This window comes from Chrysemys picta, chromosome 3 (genome assembly GCF_011386835.1).
Source record: "Chrysemys picta bellii isolate R12L10 chromosome 3, ASM1138683v2, whole genome shotgun sequence".
Taxonomy (NCBI): Eukaryota; Metazoa; Chordata; order Testudines; family Emydidae; genus Chrysemys; species Chrysemys picta.
The window spans coordinates 58,060,280-58,075,880 of record NC_088793.1 but is presented as its reverse complement, the minus strand read 5'-3'; the positions used below and the strand labels follow the sequence as shown (position 1 = coordinate 58,075,880).

Here is a 15,601-nt window from a genome sequence, read left to right as displayed (position 1 = left end):
GTAACCCTAGAAATTCACCTCTACTTCTTCAGTTTGAATTAGTCAGTACTAATCAATGGGAATTATTGCCACAAGATGGCTGTTCGTTGACCTTTGTGAAATGATTTGGTGGTTTATATTGGGAAGAAGGCCACAGCAGAAAAAATGTGGAATTGTCACCTTGTTGTCAGTCTCAGTAAGGAGGCCAGATATCTGAGTGGGCAAAGAGACTGAGTTATATGCCCGCTCACCTCTGAAAGTGTTCTTCCAAGTTAAAAGTTGAAGTAAATGATAAAGCAATGTGGAAATGCCTGTCCTGCCTTATAAAGGACTCTGAACAACCAACAGAGCATACAACTATGAATTATCCACATGCAATTATATCTCTCCCACAAAGAAATTTCATAACCCTATTATTAACTAAGCCCTCTTAGACGGAGTTGTTTTTCCAATTTCAGCAGTGGATTTCCCACCCAAAGAACAAAACCAAACTACACAAAGCAATAACACCACAAGAAATCTAACAAAAATCAATGCTAACTAAATTATTGACTTGAAGGAGGAATGCACATTCAAAGGCGGGACCTTCACTAGATTTATTTTACTTCCAAAAATCAATAATAAAAGAACATTAAGATTCCAAAGTCAACCACTCAAAAGTTAGGAAATGCATATGCGCGAGGGGACCAAATTAATGTTACACAGGCAACCTTATTCTGGCATTTCCTAACTTCTAAGTGCTTGATTTAAATTACATCATATAGAACCTACAAACTCCCAGCTTGGGTCATCAGCAGGATTTGGACCTTTAAATCCACCACACAGACCCCTATTAAGCTAATGGAGTAAATGATGGGAATAGTAGGCTGTTATCCTCTGTGTGGCGCAAACAAAGAAGGCTAAGAGACACACTTTGCCAGTGGGTTTCACAGCTATTTGCTGATACAGCGATATGTAGAGACTCAGAACTCCTGGATTCAAATCCAGGTTTGGAAGGGAGTGTCCTCTATTTGTTATAGACTGTTCTGTCCCCTCTGTTCTCATCCACCCCCTTTCCCATCCTGGTTTCCATCCCCCTACCCTTCTGCTCCAATTACAGTTGCCAACTTTCTAATCGCACAAAACCAAACACCCCTGCCCTGCTCCCTTCCCCCACTTCCCTGAGACCCCAGCCCTACCCTGAGGCCCCTCCCCTGCTCGCTCCATCCCTGCATCGCTCACTGTCCCCCACCCTCACTCACTTTCACTGGGAAGGAGCAGAAGGTTGGGGTGTAGGAGGGGGGTGAGGGCTCTGGCTCGGGGTATGAGCTCTGGGGTGGGGTTGGGTGTGACACCCCCATATTCTTCATAGAAATATTAAGATATAATTATAACAACTATGATATGTTTTGTGCAAGATAAGGCATGTGAGATATCATTGGAAAGGTTATGATTTGCTGAATATGATTATCCTATTTGTATGAATATATCATTTTTGTATCTAAAATTAGGAATATTGACTAGACCTCCGTACTACAAAAGTGTTTGCACCTGGGGAATGCCGACCAGACAGTATGCAATCAGTCTGACTGGCTAGCGGGGGACAAGTAAGTGGAGAGAACAATAGGTCTTTGAAGATGCTAATCTCCCACCTTCCTGGGATGCTACAAATGACCTTTGACTCATGGCTGCTTTGACACTGCAGGGTCATGTGATCATATCACCTGGTACTGGACTCCATGATAGCATACCAGTATTTTTCCACTGGGGACGGGGGAACCATCCTGGAAAACAAAGGGTTTCCGCCATATGTAAAACTTATTTAAGGAAGGGGAGGGATATAATCAGTGTTCATTCTTCACTGAATTCCTACCCAGTATGACTGCTGGAAACATCTTAAGAAACAAAGACTGAGCGGGGGAGAAGAGCTGAGCCCAGGCTGGAAAAGGTGTCTGGCCTGTGAATGAAATATCCTTTGCACAAAGAACCTGCTCCTTGTGGATTCCAGGATCATGTGATGTCATCTGAGCTGTCATCACATGATCCTGGAGCTGGGGCACTAGGCACAGGACTGTTGAGCCTGTTGGTCAATCTGGCCCTGAGAATTCTGAAAACTACTCACTCAAGAGATTCAGTCTGTGTAAAAGTAGCCATCTATTCCACCTCTGCTTGGAAAGCATTGCCTTTCTAGGACCTTAAAATCATTCTCTTCATCACCATTACACTGATCTCTGTCCAGACTATATTTTCTAATATAATGTTTTTCAACTCAGAAGTACAATTTACCATATATCCATTGAATTAAATGTAAAGTTCATATCCAGCAAGGTGATTATAGTCCTGGTTGTGATGTCTTGTCCCTTTAAATTGTGGGTTCTCTGCACTCCTCCCTCCCACAGCGAAAAGCCTCACTTTGGTGTTTGTTTCAGTTTTGCTGCCAGAAGGATAAAGCTGCCTGAGGAGGCAGCTGTGTTTCTATCAGCTCCTTCTCTGCTGGGTCCAGATATATTGGCAACAAAGGTCTTCTATCCCACCAGTGCTCCCACTGCCTGACCAAGAAGAAGAAAAGGTAAGGAAATAATACTGGGGGGTGGGGGAAGGAAAAGAAGTTCTCCTAGAAACAGAAGGTGGCAGACTGCTGCTGCATTTTGTTTCAGGTATAGCTGGAACTAGCCAGCTAGGGATGGGGAAGTTGACATTTAAGAGTAGAACACGGGAGTTTTCTGCTATTGCTACCTCACTGCTGAAGAGACAGAACAGTAAAGAGAGCAGCAATCTTGGTTGACCACATGCAAGAAAGCCGAGAAACAGCTTTAGCCTGCATTAAAGGTCTGTAGCCAACAGAGGGAGTGACTTTTCAGTATAAGCACACAGCCAAAAGAGAGAGATCAAGTGCAGATAGTGTATGGTAAAGAAAAAAACATTTCCCTGTGACAGAGAAGACCTCCAGGAGACATGAAGTTCAACAGGAGAGAAGCAAAATGGCAACTTTTATGGGCAATGTTGGGGAGTTTGATGAAAATTGAGAATCATGGGCAGCAGGGCTGGCTTTAGGACCTGCGGGGCCCGATTTGAATACCTGGCGGCGGTCCAGGTCTTCCGCAGCACTGAAGGCCTCCCAGTGCCGAAATGCCGCCGAAGACCCAGAGCGGACCCCCAGCTGCCAAAATGCTGCCGAAGACCCAGGGCAGACTGCTGCTGGGTGAGTAAAAAAAAATTAAAAAGGCGCCTAAGGCATGGGGCCCTCCTAGGCACGGGGCCCGATTACGGGGAATCAGGGGAATCTGCTTAAAGCCGGCCCTGATGGGCAGTGACCTCAAACATTTTGAGGAATTCGTAGTTTGCAGCTCCATTTCAGACAGACAGTTTCAACCTCACTGACAATGATGGGTATGAACTTCTGTGTGACCTATTGTCTCCAACTGTGGCCAAACTGCCACCTACAGCACAATGACGGCAGCAGTGCAGGAACATTTTTCTCCTACCCCATTAATGATAGCAGAACAATATCCGTTGCATCAGCAACATCAGGGAAGTGGAGAGTCAGTAGCACAATTCATTGTTGCTCAGAGGAAGTTGTCAGAGCATTGTCATTTTGGACAAACATTAAGTGATGCTCTGAGTGACCAGTTTGTCTCTGGATTACGCAATGACCAGATCCAGAAGAAGTTATTGACTGTATCAGTATGTGACAGGGTGTACCAACCTCGCACTGAGGGAGACTATTGTTAACAAACTGCTCTGGGCCCAAGAGGGGCCCCCTCACCCCTACTTACATGCTTCCAGTGTAGGGAGCATTCAAAAGTGAGCAGCTCAACTCAGCTCAACTGGGCTGACTGAGGAGGAGAGCGGTTGGGTGCAGTAGCCTCCTGCCAGGAAGTCACCAGGACTCCAAGCCACTGGGGTTGAGCCTCCTAGCCATGCCATGGAAAGCCGGTCGACCACGAGAACTGCTGTTGCCAATGAAAGAGACCTTGGAGATAAACCAGAGGGAATGCAAGAGGGATCCCATGTCCAACCCACAGACAACATCGGAGGGACTGGAACAAGGATAGGAAGTGACCCAGAGAACATGCTTGGGGGTATCAGGGCCTGAACCATGTGTCAGGGTCCATTGTTTCAAAGGGTCCGGGGTCAGAACCCAATGGAGGAGGTGGGCCCAGGTTCCCCTCGCACCCCGATGGGCAACATTACCACGTGATATTGCCCCTAGGCAAAGCAGCCCTTGGACTCTCACCGGTGGGCAACACTATCATGTGATAGTGCCCCATAGCTGCCCACATGGCTCTTATCATGGCCAGGCTGTGGCTCCAAGGCCCGCCCCCCAGCCCAAGCCAGCATGGGGTAAAAGCCACTCGGGCAACTGAAGAGATGCAGATCTTCCAGCTCTGGGTGGGGAGCCTGTGGGGTGGGAACACAGGCCAGGGGATGCTCTCACACACCCCACCCTGGGCATGTGGAGGGTCCAGAGTTCCCAGCCTGCTCCGGCTTCCGACATGGCCGGGGTGAGGCTTTGGGTGGAAGAGGAGGGGCAGGGGTGTGGCCACAGAGGGGGCCCTGGCTCCTGACTTCCCCACTTTTGGGAAGGCTCCACCACCTCTGCCACTAGGCAAAGCAGCCCTTGGACTCTTACCTTTAATTGTTATATCCCTGAGCATTACCATTAGGTGGCACTGTCAGCCTGAAGCACTCAACCAAGGAGGCTTGGAAAGCAGATTGGGCTAAACGAGACTTTAAAAATAAGAACCCTGTGCCTGATCCCACACAGAAGGTTCCTGGTTTTGATCTTCCATGGTCATCTTGGTCAGCTCTGAACTGAATTTAAACCAGCCATGGTAGATGCAGATATCTAATGCACAAATGGAAAATCAAGGACTCCCCGGTGTGTGAGTGTGGTTCCCCATGACAGATCGAACATATCACTACCTACTGCCAAATTTATAAATATGAAGGAGGCATCACTGCAATAAATTCTGCTACTCCTGATGTAGCCATTTGGCTTGATCAACTTCAGGTGAAATTGTAGTTGCTGCACTCCACCTGCCATATAAAAGAAGACTCAACCAACCTCCAACACAGTGCCAACATTCAAGAAGGCTGTTGAAATAGATATTGCCCTGGAAACCATTCTCTGAAATTTAATGTGAGCCAAGAAGTACATCTCCTGAATCAGTGTGACAGAGGACCACAGAAACATAAGGAATTTCCATATGGCTGTCGTGCACAAACTATGCATGCTAAGAGAGACTGCTGGGCACACCGGGTCATTTGCAGAAAGTGACAAAAGAAAAGACATCACCATGACCAGTCACACAGTTCAATGACCAGCAACACAGAGTAACCATCCATCCAATAAGACACCTATGAAGGTTGAACTTAAGAAAGGACAGAAGTCGAGAATTCATAATGTGGAAAAAGTCAAAATATCTAGCACTGCACATGTTATCAGAAGCTGGAGTAAGAGATGGCATCTAGGAGTTTGATCCTGGAGCTGTCATCTCACTGGTTTCTGCATCTACCTATCATCAGACTGTCACAAATTCCTCTGGAAGAAACTTCCACAGTGTTGAAGATGTATACTGGAAAAAGTTAGTCCCAAATGGGATACTCCAGGTGAAAGTTCAACTAGATGGACAATCAGTTGTGTTACCCTTGTATGTGATTGAAGGAAACTATCCACCATTATTTGGCAGATCTTGGCTTAAGCTCAAGGTGAATTGGACTGAGATCCAGGTGATCATGAAAACACCTTGAAATCTTCAAGATATGCTGGATAGACACTACAAAGTTTTTGAAAAAGAACGTGGACGGATAAACAATGTGTTAGTTAAGCTCTCTGTTAAGTCTAACAGCCAACCAAAATATTATAAGCTCAGAGTTGTGCCTTATGCTGTAAAGCCTCTGGTAGAAGCTGATTTGGACCGTTTAATGAACTCTGAAGTCTTGTCATCTGTTTCCTACAGTGAGTGAACGATACCCATTGTACCAGTGATCAATAATGATAGCTCTGTCTGAATTTGTGGAGTTTCCAAATCCAGATTGTGTGCAGGCTGGAATCCACTACCTCATATTGAAGGAGAGCTGGGGAACCATAGAACTGCAAAAGGCAGAGTCTCCAGGGAAAAAAAACAAAAACAAAAAACAGCGGGTACTGCTCTGTAATGGGGCCCAGAAGGGGCCAAGAACTGATCCCAGAGGCAGAGCCACAGATACCAACAAGGGCCCAGTTATAGCACTTGTTGGACCTTTTTCATCTGTTTTAGACTGTGTGACTTAGCCAGAGGGTTGAGCCACTGAAGACCCACCCACTGAGGGCAACAGGGGGCACCGCGAGCACAAAGGGAGAGATGGTAGGTTCACACTCAGCCAACAAGAGGCACCCACAAAAGGTGAGTGCACCCCATCACACCATCATTAGCTGTTGCATATGCAATGATGGTCATTGGTTCTTTCAGCTCATTCATATGCTATTCAATTCTGTAAAGGAACTCAGCACGGCAATGACAATGGGCTATTGTGTATGCCATGTCCAAGCTCCTGTCAATCCAAAGAAACTTTGGCCAAAGTGTTCTCTCTCAGTTGATGGATAGATTACTCATCACTAGCACAGACATCAACAAAGGAACCACTAAGGATGGTGTGCTTTCTCTTGTGAAGGGTACTGCAAGATAGTGTGTAGGATTGTAAGAATTCCCAGTTTACACAGTTTGTGTCATATCAGCGTGAATTATCTGTGAATCATGGTTGCATTTTATGGGTAATGCTAGTGATCATTCCAAAATTATGCCAATCTCAGGTTTTGGAAGCTTTTCATAAAGGTAATTTTTAGCATTGTACAGATGAAGGCCATAGCTTGGAGTCAGGTCTGATGGCCAGGGATTGACAAAGACATTGAAAGGAAGATAAAGTGCTGTGCTAAATGTCAGCAAATAAAGCATGATCTTAGTCCAGCTTGTCTTGTATACACCATTGGTCATGGCCTCAGAATCCTTGGACACATATTCACATTGACTGGACTTTTAGTCAACATTCATTCAAAATGGCCTCAAGTTTTCAGAATGACTTCTACTACAGCTACCAAGACCAATGGACATCTTCATACCTTGCTTAGCCAATCTGGTTTACCATTATAGTTGGTGAATGACAATGGATCTCAGTTCGGTTCTGAATAATTTCAGAAGTTACTAGCGTCAAAGGAAATTCAGGAAATGTGCTCTGCTCCATATCATCCTGCTACAAATGAACTATCAGAACACTTTGTACAGACAGTTAAGCATGCCTTATGAGCTAACAAGTCTATTTTGAGTCATCTGCAGACATTGGGCAATGTCTTGCTTTTCTACAGGAACACACCATGTACTCCTACCCAGGAGTCACCTGCGACTCTTTTCTTGAAGCACTCTTTGTGTACCTGTTGGGACCTGCTATGTTCTGAAGTTGCCTCACATGTAGCTAAATCACAAGCTATGCAAATTGATCGACAATGTGAGACTCGTCATTCTTTTCAAGTAGGAAACTTAGCGTGGACTCGCAACTATGGTTGTGGAGTGAAATGTGTACATGGAAAACTTGTAAAATGCACAGGACCTCTTTCGTTCATGGTCAGACAATTCAATGGCACTTTGTGGAAATGACATATGGACAAGTTGCAGCCTCGACAAGTACCAGAGTCAGTGGATGTTCCAGTAGGACTTTCTGTTTCTCCAATCCAACCTCCTTTTTTTACAACTCCTAATTTTGATGATTTGGTTGAAGAAACTTTGGTACCAAATCCAGTTGATTCCTTATCTGATCCAGTTAACTCCTTTCCACTAGTGGTTCCTATTGTTCAAGACACTGCTGCACCATTATCACCACATTATCACAAGAGTGTGCAAAAACCGGTGATGCATATGAACTTATAAATTGTTTAGTTAGTGAGTTGCCATTCCAGGACAGAATAATCCCTTGCAATTTAAGTGTCTGAGGTAGTCTACCTGCAACTTTTAGTTAGGTTATATAGTATTTTATGTTAGCCATGTAAATGATAATATGTAAATATATTTGGAAAGTATTTTTAAGCAGGGTGGAGGAATATAATGTGCTGTCCTTTTAAATGTGTGGGCACTCTGCACTCCTCTATTCCCAGAGTAAAGCCTTATGTTTGTGTTTGGTTTCAGTTTTGCTGCCAAAACAATAAAGCTACCACAGCAGACAGCTTAATTTCTCTCAGCTTCTCTCTGTGTCTATCTGCTTCTCTGCTGGGTCCAGATAGAACACTTATCTTTTACCACCCGTGTGTGTATGATCCCACAGTCTCAGAACATTTGGATAAGATCTATTAAAAGTTCTTTTCTAATCTAAGAAGATTTGGAAACTCTTCAACCTAAGCAGTAACCCTGACAAGCTTATTCCATACTATGCACAATTGATTTTTATCCTAAACTGAATGTAATTTGTTAAGATACGGTACACAAAGAAATTGCACTATAAACTTTAAAACATCCATCAATTTCAATTTACAGTAATTTGTTTTTAAAAAATTAAATTATGGGTTAACTCAGCAGGCAATAGAATTCAGAAGGAAAATACTTGTGATACAGGGAGTCCCTTCATACATTAATTTTCATTTTGGTGAGATGAAGTTTGAAATTAGATTCAGATTGCAAATTATAGCTTTGTATGGGCTCCCTATTGCTACCCAGTGAAATACTCAGGTTCCTGAGAATGAATAATTCTATTTCCCATAATAGGGCTGTAAAAGGTCTGCAGCATGAAGTGAAGGAGTCAAGCATTTGCTCCTTGACTTGGTCACCAGCAGGGATACATTAAACTGAAAAGTACAACAGATGGGAAAAACATTGTTATATCGTGAGTTTAAATTAAACCCAGAACCTACAGTTGACCCACCTGCCTCAGTTCCTTGTGCTCTGATACTAAAATTATATTTTTAAGTCTATACAAGTACTTAATCATCGGTTTATGCAATATACATGATCTGTGTTTCCCATACACTGCTGATCTCATGTTTTGTACTGGTATTTGTGCTAGGTACTGTACAAACTCAGGACAAAAACACAGACCCTGTCCCAAAGAGCCTACAATCTATATATAAGATGAGACAAAAGGTGGATACAGAGACAGGCTCTGCTTCAAGAATTGATTTTAATCAGAGCCTAAAGCAGAGAGCAAATCCACTCCTGCTAATCTCACAGCTCCTTCTCCTCAAGTTGCCTCTATATAAAAATCTTGCGTAATTCAAAACTGGGAACTACACTGATGTCTTCCCAAAAGTAAAAACTTGCTCACATTCTAAGGCTTGGTCTACACTAAACCCCCAAATCGAACTAAGGTACGCAACTTCAGCTACGTGAATAACGTAGCTAAAGTCGACGTACCTTAGTTCGAACTTACCGCCGTCCAGACCCGGCAGGCAGGCTCCCCCGTCGACTCCGCGTACTCCTCGCGGCGAGCAGGATTACCGGAGTCGACGGGGAGCACTTCTGAGTTAGATTTATCGCGTCCAGACTAGACGCGATAAATCGAACCCAGAAGTTCGATTGCCTGCCGCCGAACCAGCGCGGTAAGTATAGACAAGCCCTAAGAAAAAGAACTTTGAAAACAATGTTTAACTGCACTGCCTTGCGATGCCTGCCATAACAATATCTTTATTCAAGAAAAATCTTTCTGTAACCCTTAGCTACAGAAAATTTGATGTCTTTTGCAGTTTTACACTGCTTTTCTCACATTCATTATTAGTGATTATCATTACAGTCATTCATTACCATTACATTTCTAAAGAATCATGCATTCTTGCTGATCAAATAAAACCTCTTCTTTGATAATATGCCATTGTAACAGGATGGTAGATGCTAGGACCATGTGTCAAAATGCTAGGCTTCTCTGCTGAATCTCCTTAAACCTAGGCGCTAGAATCCTACATAAAAGAAGCAGTTTTATTACTGCCACCTCCTGCTTGGAGCTAGATCTTGATCTTTCCAATCAGGCTAAACGGTTTGGAGCCCTCTCTTTCTCTCTGGGACAGAGGCAACAAGGGGCAGAGATAGATGGATTCTACAGGGAAAATGCTTGGAATAGGCTATTTTATTTTGTTTCAACTGCCAATAAAGACAAACTATAGAAAGGGAGTTTTGTTTAGACTTTGATGTATACACTATTCAGAGCCGGGTGAGAACTCCACCTGCTTCCCCTCTTCTGCCAAGAAACATTAATGCTGCTACCATTTTAATATTATGATTTTAATTCTTTGGATTTATATGCCTGAATTTATTTATCTCTGTCTGTGGTACAACATATGGGAGGGCAGTGGACCATTTATTAATTATCTCAAATCACAACAGGTGAGACTCATTGTATCATTACCAAACCATACTATCACTAGAGGAAATTGTAATATTAAGGATGTGATATTGTTTCCTGATCACTCACTTCTTTTAAGAAGCTTTTGGGTCTAATCTTATCACATTGATGTCAGAGGGAGTCTTGTCATTTACTTCAACTGGAGCAAGCTCAAGATCTTTATAAATGTTTAGTTTGTTGGAGCAGATATCATAAGTGCTTCTCTTATGTACAACAGTAAATTTGTCAGAGTTTAAGAAGGGGAACCTGCATACATCTAGCTATTGAGACAGGAAGGGCTAAAGGAGTGGAGAAGCAGGAAAAGATAGATGGGCCTACAAAAATACATTCACAAAAGGTAAGATTTTTTTTTCCTAATTTCAGCAATGGATGAGCTTGTGCATAGTAAATGAACATATATCCCAACACATTGCTGTGTTTTTCTAAATGCATGTTATTATGCTACAGGACAGAGGTCTATTTGAGCAGTATTGTGCATCTATCTACTACATGAGTAGTTAGTGAAAGTGAGCAAACTAGTGTGTAGTAGATAGGCACTTGATAATGGCAATAAATAAATGCATTTTATTTCAGAAGCTCATTGCTGGAGATACATTCTCTGTTTACTCCTGGGCCCTCAAGAAGGATGGCAATTTTTAAAAATCGTGGGACAAAACAAGGAAAAAGTGATTCAAATCTGATTCCAAATACCCCAGCATTCAGCAGAATTCAGATCTGGGGTTCTCCCCATCTCTAAAAACATGACACCACATTAAAACAAACATCAGCTAAATATTGAGCGGTAAAGAGAGATGGGCAATAGGTTAGACGCACCTGTCAGGGATGGTCTAAGTATACTTAATCCTAGCTCAGCACACAGGGGATGGACTTAGGTAACCTGTTGAGGTCCTTTCCAGCCCTATATTTCTATGATTCTATAAAGACAGAGACCCAAACTGTGTATGTGCATGTGCACATTTACCCATGTTCAATTATGCTTGCAAAAACTTAATTTACATGTATAAGGTATGTGTTCATGCAAATCCCTGTCACAGGTCTATGCATCAGGGGGTGCATGCATTTCTGGCACTGTAAAAAAATGCATACACTATTTTATAAAAACATGTAAACTTTGAGCTACAAAATTAGGAGAAAAACATTTTTATGTAAAAGCAGGTTTAGAACAGTATGAGCCATGAGACTTGAAGAATTACCATTGGACTAAGCCATTGATAGTAAAAAAAAAATACTTTACAGACCACATAATTAGAAGCAGCAGCATAATAGAGAACTGGATGACTCAAGGGACTGATAAGAAACTGTGTACTGTGCTCTACGCTTCTCTCCTATCCGTCAAATATGCCCCGGGTTGTGAATTTCTGAAGGTTGTTACTATCTGATGGCTGTTCTTTGGAAATTAGCTGATTTTAATCCAGATCCTAATGGACAAGTCCATTTTATAAAAACTACCATCATAATACAGTAACTTCTCACTTAACGTTGTAGTTATGTTCCTGAAAAATGCAACTTTAAGTGAAACAATGTTAAACTAATCCAATTTTCTCATAAGATTTAATGTAAATACGGGGGTTAGGTTCCAAGGAAATGTTTTTGGGGCAGACAAAAGGCATTATACTGTACAATACTGTACTGTACTGTGGTTGGGAAGTGCCCCTGTGTAGCAGGGTGGTTACCCACTCCTGCCCTGAGGGGTTTAAAGCCACCCATGGGAGAGGACTGAGAGAAAAGCTGGGCTGATTGGGAGGCAGCCTCAGCTGGAGGACACGCCCCAAACAGACCCAGCTGGCCCTATAAAGGTCAGGGCAGCCAGGAGTTCACAGGCTCTCTCTGGTCTGAGAGGGAGCAGGGTCTGGCTGCCTAGCACACATGTGTCAAACTCAAGGCCCGCGGGCCACATCCGGCCCGCCATACAATTATATCCGGCCCGCGAAATCGTTTTATATATCTGTTTTTAATGGCCCTGTGATATGACGCCCCAATAACACACACTACAAATCCCATGATGCAGTGCAATTGCCGCCAACGGCAAGCCGCGGTTCAAGTTCGCGGTCTGTTGATGTATACAACGCTAATATCAAATCAAAGCTAGACCCCAACAATGGCCAAGAGAAAAATTGATTCTGAAAACCGAGGCTTTCAAAGCCGGTGGGAGAATGAGTATATGTTTACTGAAATTGCAGGTAAACCAGTGTGTCTCCTTTGCGGGAGTAATATCGCTGTAATGAAGGAGTATAACCTAAGACGGCACTACGAGACGAAACATGAGAACAAATTCAAAAACCTGAGCGCAGGACAGAAGCTACAAAAGGTAGAGGAGTTGAAGAAGAATTTGACATCCCAGCAGACGTTTTTCACCAAAGCAAAATCACAAAGTGAAGCTGCTGTGAAAGCAAGTTTCATTGTGGCCGAAGAGATCGCCAAATCAGGACGGCCGTTTACCGAGGGGGAATTCGTAAAGAATTGTATGATGAAAGTGTGCGACGTCCTTTGTCCAGATAAAACGCGAGCGTTTGCAAATGTAAGCCTCAGCAGAAACACTGTTGCTAATCGGGTTTGTGAGATGGCGACTGATTTGAAAACACAGTTGACTGAAAGAGCAAAAGATTTTGTTGCATACTCCCTTGCCGTGGATGAAACTACTGACGCGACTGACACTGCACAGCTGGCGATATTTATCCGTGGTGTGGATTCCAATTTGTGCGTAACAGAGGAAATACTGGACATTAAATCGATGCACGGGACAACGAAAGGAGAAGACATCTTTGGAAATGTATTTCAAAGTGTAACCGACATGAAACTGCCGTGGGAAAAACTCGTTGGACTTACAACAGATGGCGCACCTGCTATGTGTGGTGAAAAAAATGGACTGGTGGGAAGGATGCGCTCAAAGATGCGGGAGGAGAACTGTGCCGGTGAGTTGACAGTGTATCACTGCATCATACACCAGGAATCGCTGAGTGCTAAAGTCCTAAAAATGGATCATGTGATGAACACTGTAACACAAACCGTCAACTTTATCAGAGCCCACGGTTTAAATCACCGCCAATTCCAGTCTTTTCTGCGGGAAATAGATAGCGAGTTTGGCGATATGCCATATCATACGGAGGTCCGGTGGCTAAGTCGGGGAAAAGTTCTCAAAAGACACTTTGAGCTGCGAGAGGAAATCTGCCAGTTCATGGACAGTAAGGGGAAAGACTGCACAGTTCTGCGGGATGAAAAGTGGAAATGTGAGTTGGCGTTCCTGGCTGACATAACGTCGCATCTTAGCGCTTTAAACCTTCAACTCCAGGGACGGGAGCACATAATAACCGATATGCATGATGCAGTGAAGGCATTTCAAGTGAAGCTGCGCTTATGGGAGACACAAATGCACCAATGCAACTTGTCTCACTTTCCCTGTTGCCAAGTAATACGGAACCAAGAAAGTGCCACAGTTTTCCCAAATGCCACCTTTGCTGAAAAACTCAGCGCGCTGCGCACTGAGTTCGCACGGCGCTTCAGTGACTTTGAGGCACAGAAAAGTAACTTCGAGCTGCTTCGCAACCCATTTGCAGTCGATGTGGAAACCGCACCTGTAGAAATGCAGATGGAGCTGATAGAACTGCAATGTAACGGGACACTGAAGGCAAAGTACGACACTGCGGGGCCAGCACAGTTCACTCGCTTCATTCCTGAAGCGATGCCGCAGCTCCGCCAACATGCGGCTCGAATCCTGTCCATGTTTGGCAGCACATATCTGTGCGAGCAGCTGTTCTCTGTGATGAAAATTAACAAAACATCACACAGGAGTCGCCTCACTGATGAACACCTGCAATCGATCCTGAGAATCTTCACAACACAGAACCTAACCCCAAACATAAACGAACTTGTTGCAAAGAAAAGACTCCAAGTATCAGGCTCTGACTAAATAGGACAAGAAAATGGAATGTTATGATTTGTTATGATTATACTTTTGGTTTAAATTCAATTTTTTATTTATATTTTCAGATTTTTTAATATTCCAGCATGTACAGATTTTGAATGTATTGTATTGACAGGATATTTTTTTATGAAGAGCAAAATATTTTAAGTTGAAATGTATTTATTTTGGAATGATATCCTGTATTTTGGTTCATATTAATGGTTAAAAAACATAAATATTTAGTCTGTTAAATAAATGGTTATACTGTTCGGCCCGCGAGTTTTGAGTTTTGGCCCCCTGTGCAATTGAGTTTGACACCCCTGGCCTAGCAGAAAGGGTATGAGGAGTGAAGCAGGGCTGGGGAAAGCCAGAGGATCAGGGGAGCTCCTGGCTGGCAACTCCCCAGGCTGCAAGGCCTGGTTTAAGGCCTAAAAAGATACTGGGTAGTAGAGGAAGGCAGCAGGTCCAAACCCCACTTGCCAGGGATGGGTGACATACACTGCAGTCTGCCCCAGGGAATAGGGGCTAGTTGTTGACTGGCAGTAGCCTTACACTGAGGCAAGGTGGGGATAGGGGGTGGGGGCTCCCCTGGGTGGGGAGACCCTGAGACTGAGGGATTACTGCTAGAGGGGCAGCACCCCCAAGAAAGGGGCACCGGGGTCCTGGGAGGGACATGGGGCCAGTGGTAAGGCGAATCACCTGCCTGCAGAGGGTGCTCTGGAAGCTGGACGAGCTAATTCCTGACAGAGACCAGCAGGAGGTGCCGCAGGGAGTGAGTCCGCATGCTTACACCCTGGCTTACCCCACACAGGCACAGCCTGCTGTGGGCAAGGATGCTAGGAAGCACCTTTGCTGCAGCAGGGCAGCTTCCCTGGAGAAGAACAGGAAAGGCTTGGACTTTGCCGGGAATGCTCCAGACCTGCCTCTTCCTGTCCCTGCTCCACCCCAGGCCCACCCCCACTCCACCTCCTCTCCGGAGCATGCCACATTCTTCTCTCTCCCCCACCCCCAAATCTTTCTGGGAGGGAGGGAAGGAGGGGGAGGAGTGGAGACCTGGCGCTTCCCTGCTCCTGCCCCTCCCTCCCAGAAAGTCCTAAGCACAAAGTGCTGGGAGGGAGGGGGAGGAGTGGAGAAGCCCCATGTCTCCACTCCTCTCCCTCCCTCCCTCCCAGAAAGTCCTAAGTGCTGGGAGGGAGGGGGAGAAGTTGAACTTGTGCAATGCTCCCTTGTAAAGTCCCTGCTCTTCCACAGAATCTTACAAGCAGGCAGCCAAACAATGTTATAAGGGAGCATTGCACAACTTTAAATGAGCATGTTCCCTAATTGAGCAGGGACTAACATTAAAACAATGTTAAGCAGGATGACGTTAAATGAGGAGGCACC

General features: G+C 44.3%; 1 protein-coding gene across 1 annotated transcript; it reads left to right on the top strand.

Annotated features, from left to right (window-relative positions):
• The first annotated feature begins 12,179 nt into the window (after positions 1-12,179).
• LOC135982240 (general transcription factor II-I repeat domain-containing protein 2A-like) lies at positions 12,180-14,547 on the top strand. Its single transcript, XM_065587955.1, has one exon. It carries the CDS (start codon positions 12,416-12,418, stop codon positions 14,222-14,224), a length of 1,809 nt encoding a protein of 602 aa, XP_065444027.1. The 5' UTR covers positions 12,180-12,415; the 3' UTR covers positions 14,225-14,547.
• The last annotated feature ends 1,054 nt before the right edge of the window (positions 14,548-15,601 follow it).